General features: G+C 46.1%; 1 protein-coding gene across 7 annotated transcripts in view; it reads right to left on the reverse strand.

Annotated features, from left to right (window-relative positions):
* Window positions 1-18,091, reverse strand: part of LOC125751476 (docking protein 4-like) — a 74,644-nt gene that overhangs the window by 10,719 nt on the left and 45,834 nt on the right. For all 7 annotated transcript variants that reach the window (XM_049030337.1, XM_049030338.1, XM_049030336.1 and 4 more), the window contains one exon: window positions 8,331-8,545. In XM_049030337.1, coding sequence (XP_048886294.1) covers window positions 8,331-8,396 — 66 coding nt within the window. In that variant the 5' untranslated portion in view covers window positions 8,397-8,545. The remainder of the gene's footprint in view (window positions 1-8,330; window positions 8,546-18,091) is intronic.

Raw genomic sequence — 18,091 nt, forward strand, 5'->3', positions numbered from 1 at the left:
TGCAGATATTTGCACATCTGGTTAGTTTTTGGGCTCAGTTTATATTTATTTGCGATTCAAATTTGAGAGATTTTTGTTGAATTTGTTTTATTTATTTAGTTCTTGTTCTATTGGAATAAAACAGTTAATGCATATAAACTTATTCCATCATACAGTATATCCGTTAATGGATCTGCGGGTGCTGGCGGGATTGGACAAAAATATTGCGCTAGCGGGCAGGAGTGAGAGAGACAGACAGCGGGAGCGGCGGTAATGGTCAGAAATTCAGCAGGAGCGGGATTAAAAAAACAGTCCCGTGCAGGGCTCTAGTGTGTAGACTATGTATGTATGTCCTCATGCATGTTTGTTCGTGAATGCTAGCAGTTATCTTGTTATTTTTTACACCGCTCCTTTATCAGGAGATTTCATTCAGCTAGACTAAGACAGCCAGTCTGTTTACACGTTTTATTTTAAATATATTATTCCTATTTAAAATTATGTTTCAGATTATGTTATGTTTATTTTCCTGGATTAGGGTGTCAACAGCAGAGGCCCAGGCAACGGAAACTAAAATGTGTTTCGATATGAAAAAGAGAGAGTGAGAGAAAGGGAGAGAGTGAGAGAAAGAGAGAGAGAGAGATTGCACTGTCACAAAGACATCACCGAGATTAATGCCATGGTTTCATATCCAGCCTTCACACCTTGACAAACTATTTAAGGCCTTCATTACTGTCCTGTCATTATGTCCATTAAAAATACTTAAATTAAAAGATGAAGTCATTAACTGCCAAGGATTAATTGCAACTCCTCTGATGTTGACTGTCAGAAATCAAAGTTTTACTTTCTCTGGCAAAAGTTGTTCAAAAGACCCTGGAGGGGAAAATAAGCCAATCAAAATCCTTTTAAAAGGTCACATGATTCTTTAATACCTTCTACAGAGAGACCTCTGGCAACTGTTAGAGCCTAGAGGTGGGAACACATGTTACCAAGAAACACGTCTTTAATCTGTAGTGGAAATCTACGTAGAGCAGAATTTATGCAACCTGTAATTTATGTACATCCATCCATCCAACTTCCAACCATTCACCGTGGTCAGGGAAAAATAAAAACAGAGATGAATTTATTAAAAATATAGCAGAGATGGCAAAAGGCCATTCTGTGAGCCAGATACCTGCTCAGTTAAACAACCAATGATTTGAGGTTAATCTAAGTTAAACACTATGAGGGATTATTTCTTACTAAGTGGAAGAATTCCATTCTTACTGCCGGACGGACCGGTACAGCGGGAGAATTTCACAGGCTGTTCATGGAAAGCATCATCTTGACAGACTGGTGTTTGCTAAAGGTGTTTACAAGTAGGGTGACCTTCACAGGCTGCGTCTCCTGCCCCTTTGCAGAGGTCATTCCTGCAGGGCGGGGGACGCTGCAGGCTATTCTGCCCTGCAGTCAGATACGTGTCAATGGATGGTGATAGTCATGGAGCTTGACGTTCATGTATACACCCCCTCCACTTTGTGTCCCCCTCATCCGTCACCAAGAGCCCTGGAGAGAGGGGGCAGGGCAGGGTAGACCTGCAGGCTTGATAGGGATTTACCTGCCAGCCTTTTGGCTGCGGCCTGTTAGGCTGCCTTGTCTTACCTAAAGAACAACCTAAAGAGAGAGCCTCACCCAGCAAGGGCACCAAGCAGCATGCCACACAGCACCCCGAGGCAAAGCGCAACTATTTCCCTCCTCTCATCAGCTTTTAAACATTTAACCAATCCAATGGGTTGGACAGAAAAAAATTGACACCGTAGCCTAAAGTCACACACCGCCCCCTGGTGACCACTGACAGATTGTAGTAGTCTAGAAGAACAGGCCTAATGCACCACCTGTGTGAAATAGAATACCTGACAAGTAACAGATTGTTATGGCGGCCATTTTTTAATGCTGCACCATGTATAAATGGCTATTTTACAAATATAATGTAGAGCAAAGATGTGGTGCCGCATTCAAACCCATAGTCTGCACTTACAATGAAGAGGTGCCAAAACAAGCTACAGCCCACAAAGTCTGCTGGGTGCAGACAGCTGCTGGCTTTTTTTCTCTGGACAACAGACATGCCAGCTGTGATGGGGAGGCCCAGGGGCTACGCCAGGCGGGGCAAGGGACCCTGATAGGGAGGCATGGTTGGGTCGAGCGCTAATTACACTTCTGTGGTTACCCACTGCAACGAGGCCCTGAAATCAGGCTGGAAGATTCTTTTAGTTCGGTCGGACGATCACATCCCCGAGACGCTTGCACAAACACACATGCATGAAGAGGCCGCAGACATGGGGAGGATGTGGAAACGCACCCCAATCTCTGAAAACCTCACCTATCAAAGGGCAGGGTGCGGATCAGCAAGATATGATACTGTCTCTGTGCTTGGAAGGTTGCTGGATTTTTTTTTTTTTTGATGAAAGTGTCTGCTAATTAAATGTAAATATGCCCACCTGAAAAAGAACGGAACATCTCACACATGTGTATTTTGCTGAAGGTGTCTGCCGGGCAAGCAAGAATGTCAGATTAGTCCCAGCGAACAGAGACACCTCTTTGGGCTGCTTCTCACGTACAGCTGCTCGATAAACCTACAGTCCCGCTGGAACAGTAGCGAAGTACAATATGATTCCATCCTCCTTTCTGGGGTGACTGGCTCCATGTGTTAATATATTATTACCCTCCCTGTGCTGGTTTCTATCAATAGATCTTTTTTTAGCTGTTTACTAATTTGTGTCATTATTTCTATACAGGGCATCCTCAGCCAATAAGAGGTGAAAGTGCTGGGGAAGACAATATGGGCTATTCCAAAACATGGCACGACCCAACCCAGTAAAGAAGTATCGACGACAGACAACAGGCGGAGCCGTACAGAATCAGACAGCGACGGCTTGTGAAGGACAGATCTCAGAACAGTGTTACAACGTCACCAAGATGGGGAGGAACTCAACGCTCAGAGTACCCAGCATGCACTGCAGGTGGGGCAAGGAAGTCAAGCGACTTGCTCTAAACTGTAAAAAGGCAGAATGATTGGCAATCTTTAGGACTGCGTAACATGCTGAGCAGAGAAAAGGAAGGCGTGTGTACCTGACACTCAAGGCCTAACGGAAATGGGCCTAGTCAAGTCAAGTTGGCTTTACCGTCATACCTCGATACACGGGTATACAGTGACACAAAATGATGTTCCTTCAGCATCAGGGTGCAGCATACAGACAGGAAGTGACAGGGGGAGGATCACAGGACTTGGCGTGTGAAACACTTGTATCTGGGCATTCATTGGAAGCTCAGCCTAGCGGTACTTATGCTTAGCCGATTCCTTGACAGCCCAATGTTTGTAATGTACTATTCGCCTCACTTGTACGTCGCTTGAGATGAAAGCATCTGCAAAATACAGTCAAACCTCGGATTATGAGTAACTTGGTTTGTGAGCAAATTTTTTAAATAAATTTTAACTTGATTGACGAGCAAGGTCTTGCAATACGAGCATTACGTAAATGCTTTGGCTGCCGAGCATCACGTGATCACAACTGAGCCAATGGTTCTTCTCTCTTTCTCTTGCTGCAGGATTACGGGTAGTCATCTCCCATGCTCAGCCTCAGTCAGTGTGCCTCACTCGTATAGTCAAAATTTTGTAGAAAAGCACCACCCGAATATGGGTGTAGCAGTGCAGCGATGAATCTGTTTAACGACTGTTTAATGAAAGCAATGTCCACGTTTCCGCAAAATCGAAAAGGAGGCAAAAGCAGCTGTCACTGGATAGGTTCCTTGTTAAAGTCGCACAAAAAGAAAATGATTCCAGTGAGCTAACAGATACCAGTGATTCCATTAGTTATAGTGAAAGTCGTCCTACAAAATAACCCTCCTCTTCTCCTCTCTCTAGTCTCCCTCACACCATCCACGATTCTTTTCAAAAGTAAAGTGCAGGTTAATTTTATTTTATTCATTTTTTTTTACTTTATATTTTGTATTAATAATTTTTATATGAATATTTTTGGGTTGTGGAACGAATCGTCTGAGTTTCCATTATTTCTAATGGGAAAATTGACTTTGATATATGAGTGCTTTGGAGTAGAAGCACGTTTCCAGAACGAATTATGCTCGCAATCCGAGGATTTACCGTAATAGTAAGTGTAAATGAAAAGCTGCACGTTACAAAACAGAGGGGCTGGACACAAGGGTTTATATACACAGCGCGATAGTCCAACGGTCCAATTGTCTGCATGTCAGCAGCAGCTGAGAGCGAAAACAAAAGCAGGTTTAGGGTCATGTACCAGACTCGGCTATCAGAACCCAGGAGTGTCTCAGACCTGCTCCCTTGCCAGGCCCAGCAGAAAGCAATAGTACTGGGTAGCTGTCAGAAATGCTCCTTACTTCCCCAGATACTGACAGCCTAAAACAAGCCATCCTGAGACAAGGCACCCCACTAAGGACATGTTCAGAGGTATAAAAACTGAAATGGCATCCACTAGGAGCCCATTAAGCCAGGAAAATAATTCCATGAGCACACAGTCTTACCGCTTCTCCTTGGTGATTATTATGCAACGGATAAGCACACAAGCCCTTTGTTCCTGCTTAGACCTCTATGACGACAGACTGAGTCGACTTCGTCATGCTCCCCTACAGCCTGCTCAGCGGCGGGTCCCTCACGCCCAGCAAAGCTGCAACTGTGAGATCTACCCCCGTCTCGTAAGGGAACTCTGAGCAAGCCGACGGCAGCCTGCAGTCCATTACCGTGACATGTTCATACTCTCCGCCGTTAGTGAATCATCTGTCAAACACGCACCAGTGATAGCATGAAGTCAATCCCAGGCTAAATGGACCACTGCTCATTGAGAAAGACATGCACACACACACACACACACACACACACACACGCATGCACACATTCACTGCATGTGTCCATACAGAGACTGGAACAAAAATAATGAGTATAAGTGTAACACACATAAACATATTTTGTTTACTGTTCTGCTTGAGTACCTTGCATGTGACAAATAAAGCCCTTAAATCCCTTGAATCCCTTAATAGACTGGTTTTATACATTATTTTGCTAATATATGAATTGCCTAATTGATAATTCGGAAAGCTGGATTATCAATTACTATCTAATTTATGAGTTACTGTATTCCTTTAATGTGTTAATAGCATCACCATGATTAGCTGCAAGCTAAGGTTTTATTAGTGGAATGAAATTCTGACATATTGAGCTAAATCTCCCTTAGGCAACCCCCCTTTTTGAATTAACTAAATCCTGTAATTAAATAAAGCCTGGAATAGCTGTAGATTTTTACGGCTGAGAAACTATTAACAAGTGAAAGTTTATGAATGAAAGAACTTTATTGGGTCATGAACTTGAGTCAAGAATGACTTTAGCTGCACTCCAATTCAGCAAGAGGTCAATCCAGCAAATGGCCAATCCAGCAAGAGGTCAATCCAGCAAATGGCCAATCCAGCAAGAGGCCAATTCCGCAAATGGCCAGTCCAGCAAGAGGCCAATCCAGAAAATGGCCAATCCAGCAAATGGCCAATCCAGCAAGGGGCTAATCCAGCAAATAGCCAATCCAGCAAATGACCAGTCCAGCAAGTGGTCAATCCAGCGAACACCCAATCAAGGAAATAGCCAATCCAGCAAGAGGCCAGTCCAGCAAATAGCCGGGTCCAGCAAGAGGGCAGTCCAGCAAATAGCCAATCCAGCGAGAGGCCAGTCCAGCAAATAGCCAATCCAGCGAGAGGCCAATCCAGCAAGAGGCTAATCAACTAGGGCTACCACTAACAACTATTTTTCTATCAACTATTTATAACTAGTTTTCCTCTAGAAAATAAAACTGATCTACATTTAAGTTAATTTTATTTTGACAGGAACAAACTGCATGCCACTCTAGATAATGGACATCGGATTTTCGGAACTATACTGACACTATTTTCACCCACAATGTGATATGCAGATTAGTAGTATGTCTAAAATATTAATGAGACATATATTGGGACACCCAAAAAGTTAGTAATCTGTATAAATTCAGTATATTCTTATGTTTATTAAATTTGATTAGCAGAGCGTGCCACATGTGACTATTTTGGGTCACCATGGAAGCGTAAGTACTGAAGTCACAGTGAACAAAGGAACAATTCAACAGCCACATATTTTGAAAGAGGAGATATTGTGGTTAAACAAGGTAAAAAGACACTGGTGGATAGCGGTAGGCCTACTTTTAACAGTTTAAAGTCCGGCAAATTTCTTTGGTAAATTTAGTTTTCATTTTTATTTCAGTTCACAAGTTTTTATTTTATTAAATGTGCATTCTGTTTCAGTTTTAGTTTACCACAATAACACTGGTCCCAACAAGTCCAACGTCCATGAACGTACACACACTGGCACCATCAATCAATGTAGAATAAGCCAAAATTTTAGCCTAAACATTTTCAAAAACACTTATTCAATGAAAATTCTCAGATAGCAGGCAGACAACTACAGTATATGGTTTTAGTAATATGAATGTATTTAGCAGCTACAAAGACAAAACTCATTAGAAAGCTCTCACTACTAATAGTAATTTAACAAGCAGGCCTAGACAACTACGTTTTACCTATTCTGGTGGTCCATCATCCAGAGAAGCGCTGTGCGTTTCCACTTCAGATGCTCGTGCGTAGCACTAGTGCCTCTGTGGTATGCCATTGAAACTTTGCACATCCACCTTTTTGTTTTGTGACAATTTGAAATACTTCCATAATTATGCAGTGATATTAAAGGCAACATTTGTTTTAATAAACAGAACTGTTTTAGAAATAAAAAAAGCCTTACAAAACATTTTCTTACAATAATTTTACAGAACAGTGCACCATTTTAAAAAATCGATGTCGACGTATTTTCAGCATCGACGTCATGGGCTATGTCGACTAATTGCGGCTGTCCTACAATCAAGCAAAAGGCCAATCCAGGAAGAGGTTAAACCAGCAAGTGGCCAATCAAACAAGTGGCTAATCCATCAAGTGGCCAATCCAGGCCCAGTAGACACCAGTCAATCTAGGATTCATATCACAGGAGTTTCCCACCTTTATGGACATATCACTCTGCTCTACATTGCATGAAATACCACAAGAAAGTCAAAACACACACAACCCTAAACATCCTGAACCTGCAACATAATGCCCTGCCCCCACACAGCTCCCTACAGGTCCGGTCAGGTGGGGGAGCATGTACTGATATAGCACATTGTCGTGCACACCACAGATGAAACACTTCAAGATTCCAGTCGGTGAGTCCCCAGACTGACACGCAGTGCAGTCCCACCGTCCGGAAATGGCCGTCTGTCTGCCGCAGCCAGGTGCCATGTGGGCGTCCCTTTGGCCTGGTCCAGCTGCTCAGGTCCTCAGCAATGAGGATCCTGTGAGCCGAATTACCCTCAGGGAATTACACCACATGTTTGTAGTGCCGTAACTGACACTCCCTCACAGTGCAGGCAATGTGCCTCACTTGGGACTCCCTGAGCAACTGCTCGATCGACACAAAGTCAAACCAACCGTACCCAAGCATTCTGCGAAGAGACTCAGTACCGAAGGAGTTCAGTGTTTGTCTCAGGTCACTAGATAGCATCCATGTCTCACAGCCATACAGCAAGACAGGGAGTACCAGGACTCTAAAGATTTGGACCTTTCAGAGCGCCAAACACCCCTTTCCAGTGACCTCATGACCCCCCATGCTCTCCCAATCCGTCTACTGACTTCATAGGAAAAGTCACCAGAGCCATGAATGTCGCTGCCTAAGTAAGTGAACCTTTCAATGCGGTTGACATTCTTTCTGCAGACAGACACACTGTTTATGGCTGTGCCCAAGAGGTCATTAACGGCCTGGATCTTGGATTTGATCCAGGACACTCGCAAGCCCAGGCACTCAGACTCCTCGCTCAGTCTCTCAAGAGTCCTGATCAGAGCCTCCATTGACTCTGAGAAGGTCACAGTATCATCAGCAAAGTCAAGATCAGTAAAACTTTTGTCACCAACAGACGCTCTACAGCCACTGGACCCCACGACTCTGCCAAACACCTTTGCATCCAAGCACTGAACAGAGTCGGAGCAAGAACACACCTCGGACAACCCCAGAATCCACTGTGAAGAACGCCCTACCCACCTAAGTACCAGAGGTTTATGCCGGTGCCGCATGCAGTGTAGGTCAACCCATTAGGCAACATGGACGGCTGCCTAGGACATCATCTTTTGAGGAGGTGCTGACTTACATTATCATCGATGCTACCCCCTCCCTGTTCCCAACCCCAAGAAAACTTCACCCCCAGCACTAAAATCTTGCCTAGGGCAAAACCCCACAGAGGCACACTCACCCCCAGTTTGCGGCTCCTCATCCGCACGTAGCCTTGCTTGACGATGTCGTTGAAGTTGGAGGCCATCTCACTGGGGGTGGGGGGGCTTTCATCCAGTCACCTTCTGCGGCACTCTTTGCCAATGTACCTTGTTCCCCCTCCTCCTCCGTCACTCCCTTGTTTATCCTAGTCCTGGCTCTTCCCCATGGCTGCCTGGCCTCCTCTTCTCCCTATTCCTGGAGGACATGGAGAAGCCATTACTCTTACAGATGAACAAGAGCATGCATAGGATACATAAAAGCACAGGCAGGTCACTGTATCCACCAGCTTAATGACCGTGCTTTAGTTAGATCCATACATTGCAGATACTGGCCAAATTCGAGCTAAAAAATCTCGCGGACGTTCAGCACTGTAGTCGATCTCCCAGCTGAACTTGCCGGAACGATGTCCTGTGGCTCATCCTCACTCTAATTTCTCATGCTTATCCCACCCATTGCTCCCACATTTCGCAATCATCCAGGCCTGAAGATATCATGAGACAAGCTCGTTTTCCACGGAGCCCGGAAGCCCTGACCCTCGGCCAGGACGTCTCGTGCTGGCAGCATTGTGACCAAATGCAAGGGTTACAAAAGAAATGAAGACTAACGTGGACTTTATTGAGCCAAGAGGGAAATTCTGGTGCATACTGTACAGCAGCAAGAACATAGTACACAGAAGAACATACATATTATAGTGCCAAACAGACAAGATGCAAAGACAGTACAGACAGTGCAAACAAAGTAAATATAGTGGAAACAGATTTAAAAAGTACATTAAATGTAAATGATGCTTTACTTGCATTACTGTGAGAATGAGTATTTTTTCACATATCTCATCATGCCCTCCATTGACAAACACACACATATATGTGTATATATATGAGAGAGAGAGAGAGAGAGAGAGAGAGAGAGAGATAGAGAGAGAAAGAGAGAGAGAGAGGGGTGAGAGTGAATCTTGGGGGCTGAGCACGGGACCAGCTGACCATCCCTCACCCCTAGAGCATTTTTCAGGGTGTCCTTGCCTAAGGACCCAATGCAGATGTGGCTATTTGGCCAAGCACAGGATCCCTGGCCAGGGATGGTGGGTGGCGACCTTCTGATCACAGCCAGAGAGGCTGAACCTGCGGAGTCACAAACTACCCCCAACCGCGAACACCGGACCTCCTACACCATGAAGATACAAACGTACTGATAAATACACAGGACCCTGACACTGTGACATCATAACTGCAAGCCCACTGATCTTCTGTTAATCTTCTTAGCAACAAACACACGAGAGCTCGTCTTGTGTCCAAAGCTTATTTGAAATCTAATTTCTCTATGATTTCTCTGACTAGTTTTAAATATTTCAATAAGTGATAAGCTAACATATGATCTCAAAATTGCCTGTATGGTGTCTGCAGAATAATTTGCTTGTGCCCATTAAATCAATAACATTTTTAATAAAATTATGTATTAATTTGTATTAATGTGTAGTATTTTCATATCATTATAAACCAGAATGTAATGAATAACAAGACATATTTAGTATGTCTTTCTCACTCTGTGTAAAAATTTATTCGGGTTTATTGTGACTCATTATCGCAGCACTCATGACTGTAATAAAGACCAAATGCTTGCAGGACAATGTATCTCAGCTGCAGGAGATGACGACCTGGAGCTCATCTTGAACATGCAATTGAAATCTGCTCCATATAGACCCTCACAGCACACGGCCCAGTCCTGGATTCAGCACTGGGAGGACACTGGGATGTTTGGGAGCTGCAGTCATGGACAAATGTAGTCTCTCTTATCCCCAAATCCAGACACCATGATCGACGAGGTCAGAGGCAAGCAGGAAGCCGAAAACATGCACTGTGGCCCCCCCACTACTTGAAGCTCACACACCCCCAGCCAGGCTCCAGGTTCCCTCTGAATGCTCATCTGTGTTAGAAGCAATGGAGCGTAGGTGGATCAAACTAAAGAGAATCACAGTGTGTAGCACAGCCGCTAAAGAAGAGAACCTGTGAATTTATGGGGCTTGTGTTCCAAGATGGAGTCCTGCGGTCATGGCACTCCCAAACTGCTTGTCGCGCGAACAGTGTTCACGCCGGGGTCTATTTAGATGTCAGATTCTCGCCGTAGTCCTGCTCTGTTTAAAAGTCAACATGGCAGCCAGACCTGGAGTCATTCTGTAAATCACGAAGGGAAAGAAACACCTTCTGCAGAAGCCTCGCACACAAGCCACTCGCTGTCGCAAGCGCCGGCATAAAGCTGGCATCTGAGTCCCGACAAAAGTGCCGCACATCCATGCAGCCGGGCTCCACAGGAATCTAGGGCCGGATTCCAGCTACGCCCACAGGACACAAAGGGATGCAGGAGCTGGTGCCGCTTCGGTGGCTGAGGCCCCCACAGACTGTCAAGGGGGGGCGGGGCATTGTGTAATTACTGGCAAAGAAGAGAGACAGACAGACAGGTAGGCAACTAGACAGGGAGATAGTCAGACAGAAAGACAGACAGGCAGGCAGATAAATAGAGAGACAGGCATTCAGACAGGCAGAGAGACACAGACAGAAACAGAGATAGAGAGACAGGCAGACAGAAAGAGAGAGAGAGAAATACAGAGAGACCGATTGAGAGGGAGGAAGACAGACAGACAGAACCAGAGAGACGCAGACAGGCAGATAGAAAGAGAGAGACAGACAGACAGAGAAACAGACTGACAGGGAGGACTGGAGGGATACAGACAGAGATAGAGACAGAGAGACTGACAGGGAGGGAGACAGACAGATAGAGAGACAGACAGATGGACAGCAACTGTAATCACCTCCATTTTTCCACCTCTCACACCCCTAACTATGTTGCTATGCCCCCTGCAACCCCCCCCCCCCCTTCCACCGCAGCCCCCCCACCTCTACTGGAAGGGTCAGCTTGGTGCTGAAACCTGCTCTGTTCATGAGGTGGCTGGGACGCCAGAGCCAGCCTCCCTCAGTGATCTTCCCAGCACACGGTCTGGTGTACTACGCCGTGCCAAAACAGAGCCTTTCTGAGGGAAGATGGGTGGTAGGCGGGGGGGGGGGGTGATAACAGGCACCATTAAATTCCCATTAATGCTGGACTGGTACGGCTGGCCCCGTGGGGGCCCCATCTAGCCTACTGTGACCCTCTGGATTTGAGTCAGTGATCGATGGCGGACACAGAACGGTCAAATGAGAAAAACAAAAGGGAGGCTTGGATTTACCAGTCAAATACGTCCCCTAGTAGCTGGTGCTGACCCTGGCGTGTCCATAAGCATAAACCCCTGTAGTTTATTCACACACGCTCATCAATGGTAGTTTTCACCGGTGAAGACAGTTGTTTGGTGGTTACAGCACTGTAAGCTCTGATTGGACGGTTTTGGGGGAGGGGCCGAGATACTTCCACCGCTGTCCTCACCTGTCGTAACCTGACAGAGTCCTGGCAACTTTGCCATTGCAAGATTTCCAGGCTTATCCTCACCTGCGTCTGACACAAGAGCTTTTCTGATCAGGGATTGTGGGTGAGCAGGCATTAATGACAGCACCTCACTATCGCAGGCTCTACCCCATGGGACTCCACCCTGTGTCTGAACAGGCAGCTGGCATTTACTGCCTTTGAAGCAAACATGCAGCTTAATGACAGGGGGTTGGGGAAAAAAGGAGGCGTGGCCATCCTTGTTGCTGAGCAACCATTGTTGCATCACAACCAGGCCCCAGCAATCCTTCTGAATGGGTATTTAAAGAACATTATATCACTCACACCCAGCTTGACAGACTCTTTTGTATTTTTTTTGGTAAGAAAATAAAGGCAATTAACTGTGTGCCCCTTACTTGAAAAACATCGAGCGACCTTCAATTTGGGGGGGGGGGGGGTAGCTTCTCTGACACACTCCAACCATCCTTGCATTGATAACACCAGCCTGGGAGGGACCTGCACATACCACCCATCCCCCGCAAGCTGAAATCAGGAGGACTAAACTCACTGGCTCCTCTCAGTCTTTGCACAGGAGCAAGGGTCTGGGAAGAGGGTCAGCTAACCTCCCTGAAACAGTTGAGGTTAAGGGTCTTGCTTAAGAGCCCAAAGGTGATGTGAGTACCCTATCAACCAATGGCCAAGGGCCCAATGGTGATGTGAGTACTCTATTAACCAAGGGCCCAATGGTGATGTGAGTACTCTATCAATCAATAGCCAAGGGCCCAATGGTGATGTGAGTACTCTATCAACCAATGGCCAAGGGCCCAATGGTGATGTGAGTACTCTATCAATCAATAGCCAAGGGCCCAATGGTGATGTGAGTACTCTATTAACCAATGGCCAAGGGCCCAATGGTGATGTGAGTACTCTATCAATCAATAGCCAAGGGCCCAATGGTGATTTGAGTATTCTATCAACCAATGGTCAAGGGCCCAATGGTAATGTGAGTGCTCTATCAACCAATGGCCAAGGGCCCAATGGTGATGTGAGTATTCTATCAACCAATGGTCAGGGGCCCAACGATGATGTAAGTACTCTATCATTCAATAGCCAAAGGTCCAAGGATCCCAATGGTAATATGAGTACTCTATCAACCAGTGGATTTGATCTCATGACCTTCTGGAACACGGGCACAGCTTCCTAATCCACAGAGCTACAGTCAGATTGCAGGTGTTGTTCTTGAAGCGCTGAATGTAGTGTTCAGCCAGAAGCATCACAAGAATCCTCAGCATTAAGTCTCCATGAATGGGGTTAAAGATAAGCATCTTATTAAAAACACAGCTGCTGCAGAGAGGAGTCGACAGAGACGTGTGTGATTTGGGGTCAGCAGGGTTAACGTCCATGCATAGAGCACAGGGATCACGGCCCAGTCTGCTGCTCACACAGTCAGCAGGGGAAGAGGACAGTAAACAAACGCTTTGAATATTAAAAGGTCAATCAGGAGTTTCCCTCTTTTTTTAAGCAATAAGAAAAAACATTAGAAAGCGGCAGCCGGCGTGAGCCTCACGATCTCAGGCATGTGCTCGAGTGAGAGGGCCCAGGCGCCTGAGTAAGCAGCTGGTAACCTTCTGCTGAAACGTCACCCTTCTGTCACTCAACTGTCACTCATGCCCAGACAGTCTGTGCGGAATCAGAGTGAATCTTTATTTCACACTAAGACTGAGCTGATGCCAGAAATCGCTCCGTGTGTTACGTTGCATGGTGCTTAAAAAACAGACCAGGATATGATCACAGTAAGCACAGCAGCACAGGGTACGAGGCCGGGCACACCCTGGACGGGATGCCAGCCTATCACAGGGCATAAGGCCGGGCACACCCTGGACAGGATGCCAGCCTATCACAGGGCATAAGGCCGGGCACACCCTGGACTTTTGACTGGTAGTGTAAAGGGTGTCCCATTCCTCAAAAAAACCAATTGTAGCACACTTGATGTGTACGTTATCTGCACTTTGGCAAATACTGCATGGAAGTGGTCTTTGCCTAAGTATATAGACTCCAACACACCGCATCAGTGATGACTAATGCGGTGCTGTTGGCTATCGTTCTGTTGGCTAATCAGAATCAAACATGTCTCCTAAGAAGTTTCAGTATAAGTGTACAAGTGTGTCCCATCTCTTGTCCCTACGCACTTGGCACTTTGCATCTTACGTCAATATACGTCACCACAGTGTGCACACTTGGCATTAAGGGCCGATGACCCCAGTGTTTAGGGTCACAGAGAAAACTACCTTTGACTTTCACACATTTGTCTCTCCCTTGGAGATCGGAAAAGATTAAAGGCTAACTGCTGACACATCAGACAACTTTCCGAGAATTAAAAAAAAAAAAAAACATTAAAAAGTTGAAACGTTCCTCTGACTTCCTGTTCCCTTACTGTTCTGCCATCGAGCGTGAGGTACTGGCCCGAGAGAGAAAAAGAGAGAGTGGGTCACAGGCAGCGGTATGGCTGTCTGCCATTACGCAGCAGGGACAGCACGGTAAGCATCAGGGGTATCATAAATGTGGGACTCAGGCTTGATAGTGAATAAAATTTACCTGACATAACTTTAGTCTGAAACTGCTTTGTACAGATATTTTTTGTTATAGACCAATTTGAAGAAGTGAGTATTCTCCGAAGGGAATTCGAGTCGAGCGTCTTCATTACTCCGGACTCAGGTTGCTACCACAATATCAGCGTTAGGCTGGATCTGCTCCATCACCTCCAGTCAGCACAAAGAAAGTGAGCTACATGCTGACTTCCGACACTGGCTGCCAACAACATGGACACGAGAACACTGGCCTTTGAGGTGGCCGGGGGTGGGCGGGATGCGGGGGGAGGGGGGGCTGTGTTTCCAGTTTCAACACTGCCCCAAGCTACTGATGCTCCATTACATACAGAAGGAATGAAAAAAAAAATGAAACTACCACCGCTCTGCGATTGACACTTATTTAGCAGTAGCCTTTGCCCAAAGTTTGGAACCAGGGAGCAGAGTCAGTTTGTATCCAGCGTCCCTGGTGCAGTTCAGGTTAAGGGCTTTGCTCAAGGGCCCGGTGCTGAAGGCCCACAGGATCTGAACCAATAACCTTCCACACATAGCCACAGATCCCTAGCGTACTGAACAACACACCTCCCTACATAATCACATCACACAGGGGGACATTCCTGTCAACCTAAACCCAACTAAACTAACGGTTTTGACTTGAGGACCACAGTCCTTTTAAGAAAAGCCCAGCAGCAGGCCTACGGCCTGAGAAATGCGAGGCAGTTTTCTTTGGTTTCAGTCGAAAAGGAATTCTCCTGTAATTAACACACTGTAATGAAAATGGCTTTCAGGCCGTTAACAAACATGACATTCCTACATGCTAATCAACACAGCGTACACAAACACACGCAGTTCACGAGGTTTGCATTCCTAGATGATAGACAATACAGACATTGTTCTCTAATTGTGATGTCACAAGAGGCACATTGTTCGGTTACCCGTCCTCACATCACTTCTCGATATTGCATTTGTAAACGTTTGTGTTTTCACACAATCCCTGCACACATCCTCGCCTTTGGCGCATTTGCCGTGTGCCTTTTTGCTGCCGCTGTTTGCAGCAAATGGGAAAGATGCAAGAAAAAAATAAGATTTATGTAGGACTTTCACGGTACGCAAACAAACAACAACGATGTTATTGCTTACGGTGCTAAATCAAAAAAAGATGGATTGTTCAGTTGCCTGAACAGCGGAAAGTAACATCGCAGTGCGCTTTTCCAAAATGTTGATCCAAAGTTGTTATTAAAGTTAATATTAGATAATCTGGCGAGAAAACGGATGACCTCAGCTATGCACTAAGAAGCATTTTTCAACACGGCGAATGCGTTCCATCTCCAGAAGTAAAATACCGACAGAAAAACCGGCCAGCAACAGCCCAGTCGGTCGCACCGTTCCTGCGGTGTGAAGCCAGCCTGGGGTCAGAGAAAGGGCCTCTCACAACCTGAGGGAAGGTCACAGGGTCACACAGAATGCAGATTGCATCAGCTACATCATCGCTGACATTCAGGATATCTTTCATGTCGCTTAGAGTGCACTGACCGTTACAATGGTAAACTACCATTAGTCAGACAGCGTGCATTATAGATGCGTTTGCTGCATTACATAGGCTCCTGGGAGTCAGGTTAAATCCCATATCCACACCTTGACAAATTATGCAGCCTTACAAAGCGAGCAGAGTTTGCCCATTAGCTAACTTTGGCATTAGCTGACACCGGTCAGGTCTTTCTTACTCCTCATCAGGTTGAGAAATTCCAGCAGAACATTCACTGCCGTCACCTGGGGTGAGACAACATCATCCTGTAGAGCGTGCCAGCTGCACCTATGTGGTCCTCGGCTTAAACATTGAGATGAACCCAGTCAGCATATTAAAAGAGCAACTCTTTAAAAGGGAAGGACTGCGGCTGGATTCTCTTTGCCGTTCCTGATTGATCTGGTCGGGGCAAACTTAAGGCTGCAAGGCAGAGGATGAGGAAATAACTGAATCTGGGAAGGTAGGATTCCAGAATAATTTTGGGTTGCATAAAGGGGCACCCCGGTTCCTCTGCCCTCCTGCCCCTTACACCAAACGTCCCCAATAAGCATCAGCATCATAAGCAAGTCCCTCTCTCCATAGAGACCCCATCTGTCAGGGCAGATAACAGCAATGAACAACCCAGAGAGGTAAACAGGACTCCCTTGCGGTCTAGTATTCAGATTCCCCATGTTTGTTTGTGTGTGTATGAGTGTGTGCAGGTCAGAGTTAACAGCTGCTCCCACTCTTAACCAAAAGCTGCTACCAAAAAGGCAGCTCTGTACAGAGATAAGAATGAGTCGGGGAAGGGATGGAACCCCAGTCCACCTCAAATGACAAGCAGGAGATACACATTTTATTGATGCTGCAGACTCATTTACCCAAGGAAATGCACATTTTGAGAAGCAGGGTCACACAGCTTTGCTCAAGGGCCCACGGGTGAAATCGCTCTGCTACCCCTAAGATTTGAACCAACAACCTACTGATCACAACCCCAGCATCCTGACCCACAGAGCCACACACCGGCCCGGAACAGACGTCAGTAATTCCAGATAAACCCGCCTGACGATGGCAGATGATGGTGAGCAGCATGAGATCGCCATTCCCATCAGCTCTAACGAGCTTCAGTCGCACTGCCGACAGCGAAAGCCTCACGGCGTCTGGCTCAGACGATCAAAAAAAAACCTCCACTGCCAACTATGCCATTTTGTGCCATTAGCATGTGGTAGGAATCGACCGGCCCTGTCTGCGTAATTACAACAGCAAAGAATGTTCCAGAGCAGAGCTTCTGTGACATCTGCCCTGTAACCCTCTTAATGTTTCATCCTCCGAAGGATGGAGAGCGGGAGCAGAGTGGAGCCTGAGCAGGCAGAAGCTTGGTGTGGAAAAGTGAGACCACAGCTTGGCCATTAGTCAGCAGGTAAACCTGCATACGCTTACAGCGATAACAGACAGGGAGACAGACACGGAATAGATAGATAGATAGATAGATAGATAGATAGATAGATAGATAGATAGATAGATAGATAGATAGATAGATAGATAGATAGATAGATAGATAGATAGATAGATAGATAGATAGATAGATAGATAGATAGATAGATAGATAGATAGATAGATATTAGTATTATTAATTGCTATGTCAATTAAATGACTTTCAGCGAGGAAAGGATAGAGATCATTGATGGTTTTTTCCACAGCTACTGCCTCTTCTTACGAGAAGGGAGGGCAGGCCAGCAGAAACAGAGAAGACCACAAGCTGAGGGGCCCGAGGGGCCCGAGGGGCTCGCCGTGAGCACGGAAAGCAGATCAGGGCGTGAGAGACCTATGCTGCAGCGGGGCCTCGCGCCGCACGTCATTCCCCTCCCGCTGTCGGATATCCGGCTCAGGGCCGCATCCCGTCTTCCGGATCCCAACTCTTCCCTACATTCGACCTCAGGCAGCCGGATCACGTGATCGCAACCTCAGCCCGCAACCAACAGACTGTCAAACAGTCACATACTTTACAAATCTCTGAGCTTTGTTGCAGTTATAAATATTATTTGACATTTTGAACGTGTATTATTTAATTAGTGGCCTAAAGTGTCTGAGAATTATTTTAGGTTTACATTAGAATGTCACTGGTCAGGACGTCAAAGGAAAAATGTGAAACAAACACAGCTCTAGGGTTCATGAACAAAAAAACAGGAAAAACAAGAGAATCACGGTTTCAGTCAAGACAGTGTGAGAGAGATAGACAGTGTG

The sequence above is a fragment of the Brienomyrus brachyistius genome, chromosome 11, assembly GCF_023856365.1.
Source record: "Brienomyrus brachyistius isolate T26 chromosome 11, BBRACH_0.4, whole genome shotgun sequence".
Lineage (NCBI taxonomy): Eukaryota > Metazoa > Chordata > Actinopteri > Osteoglossiformes > Mormyridae > Brienomyrus > Brienomyrus brachyistius.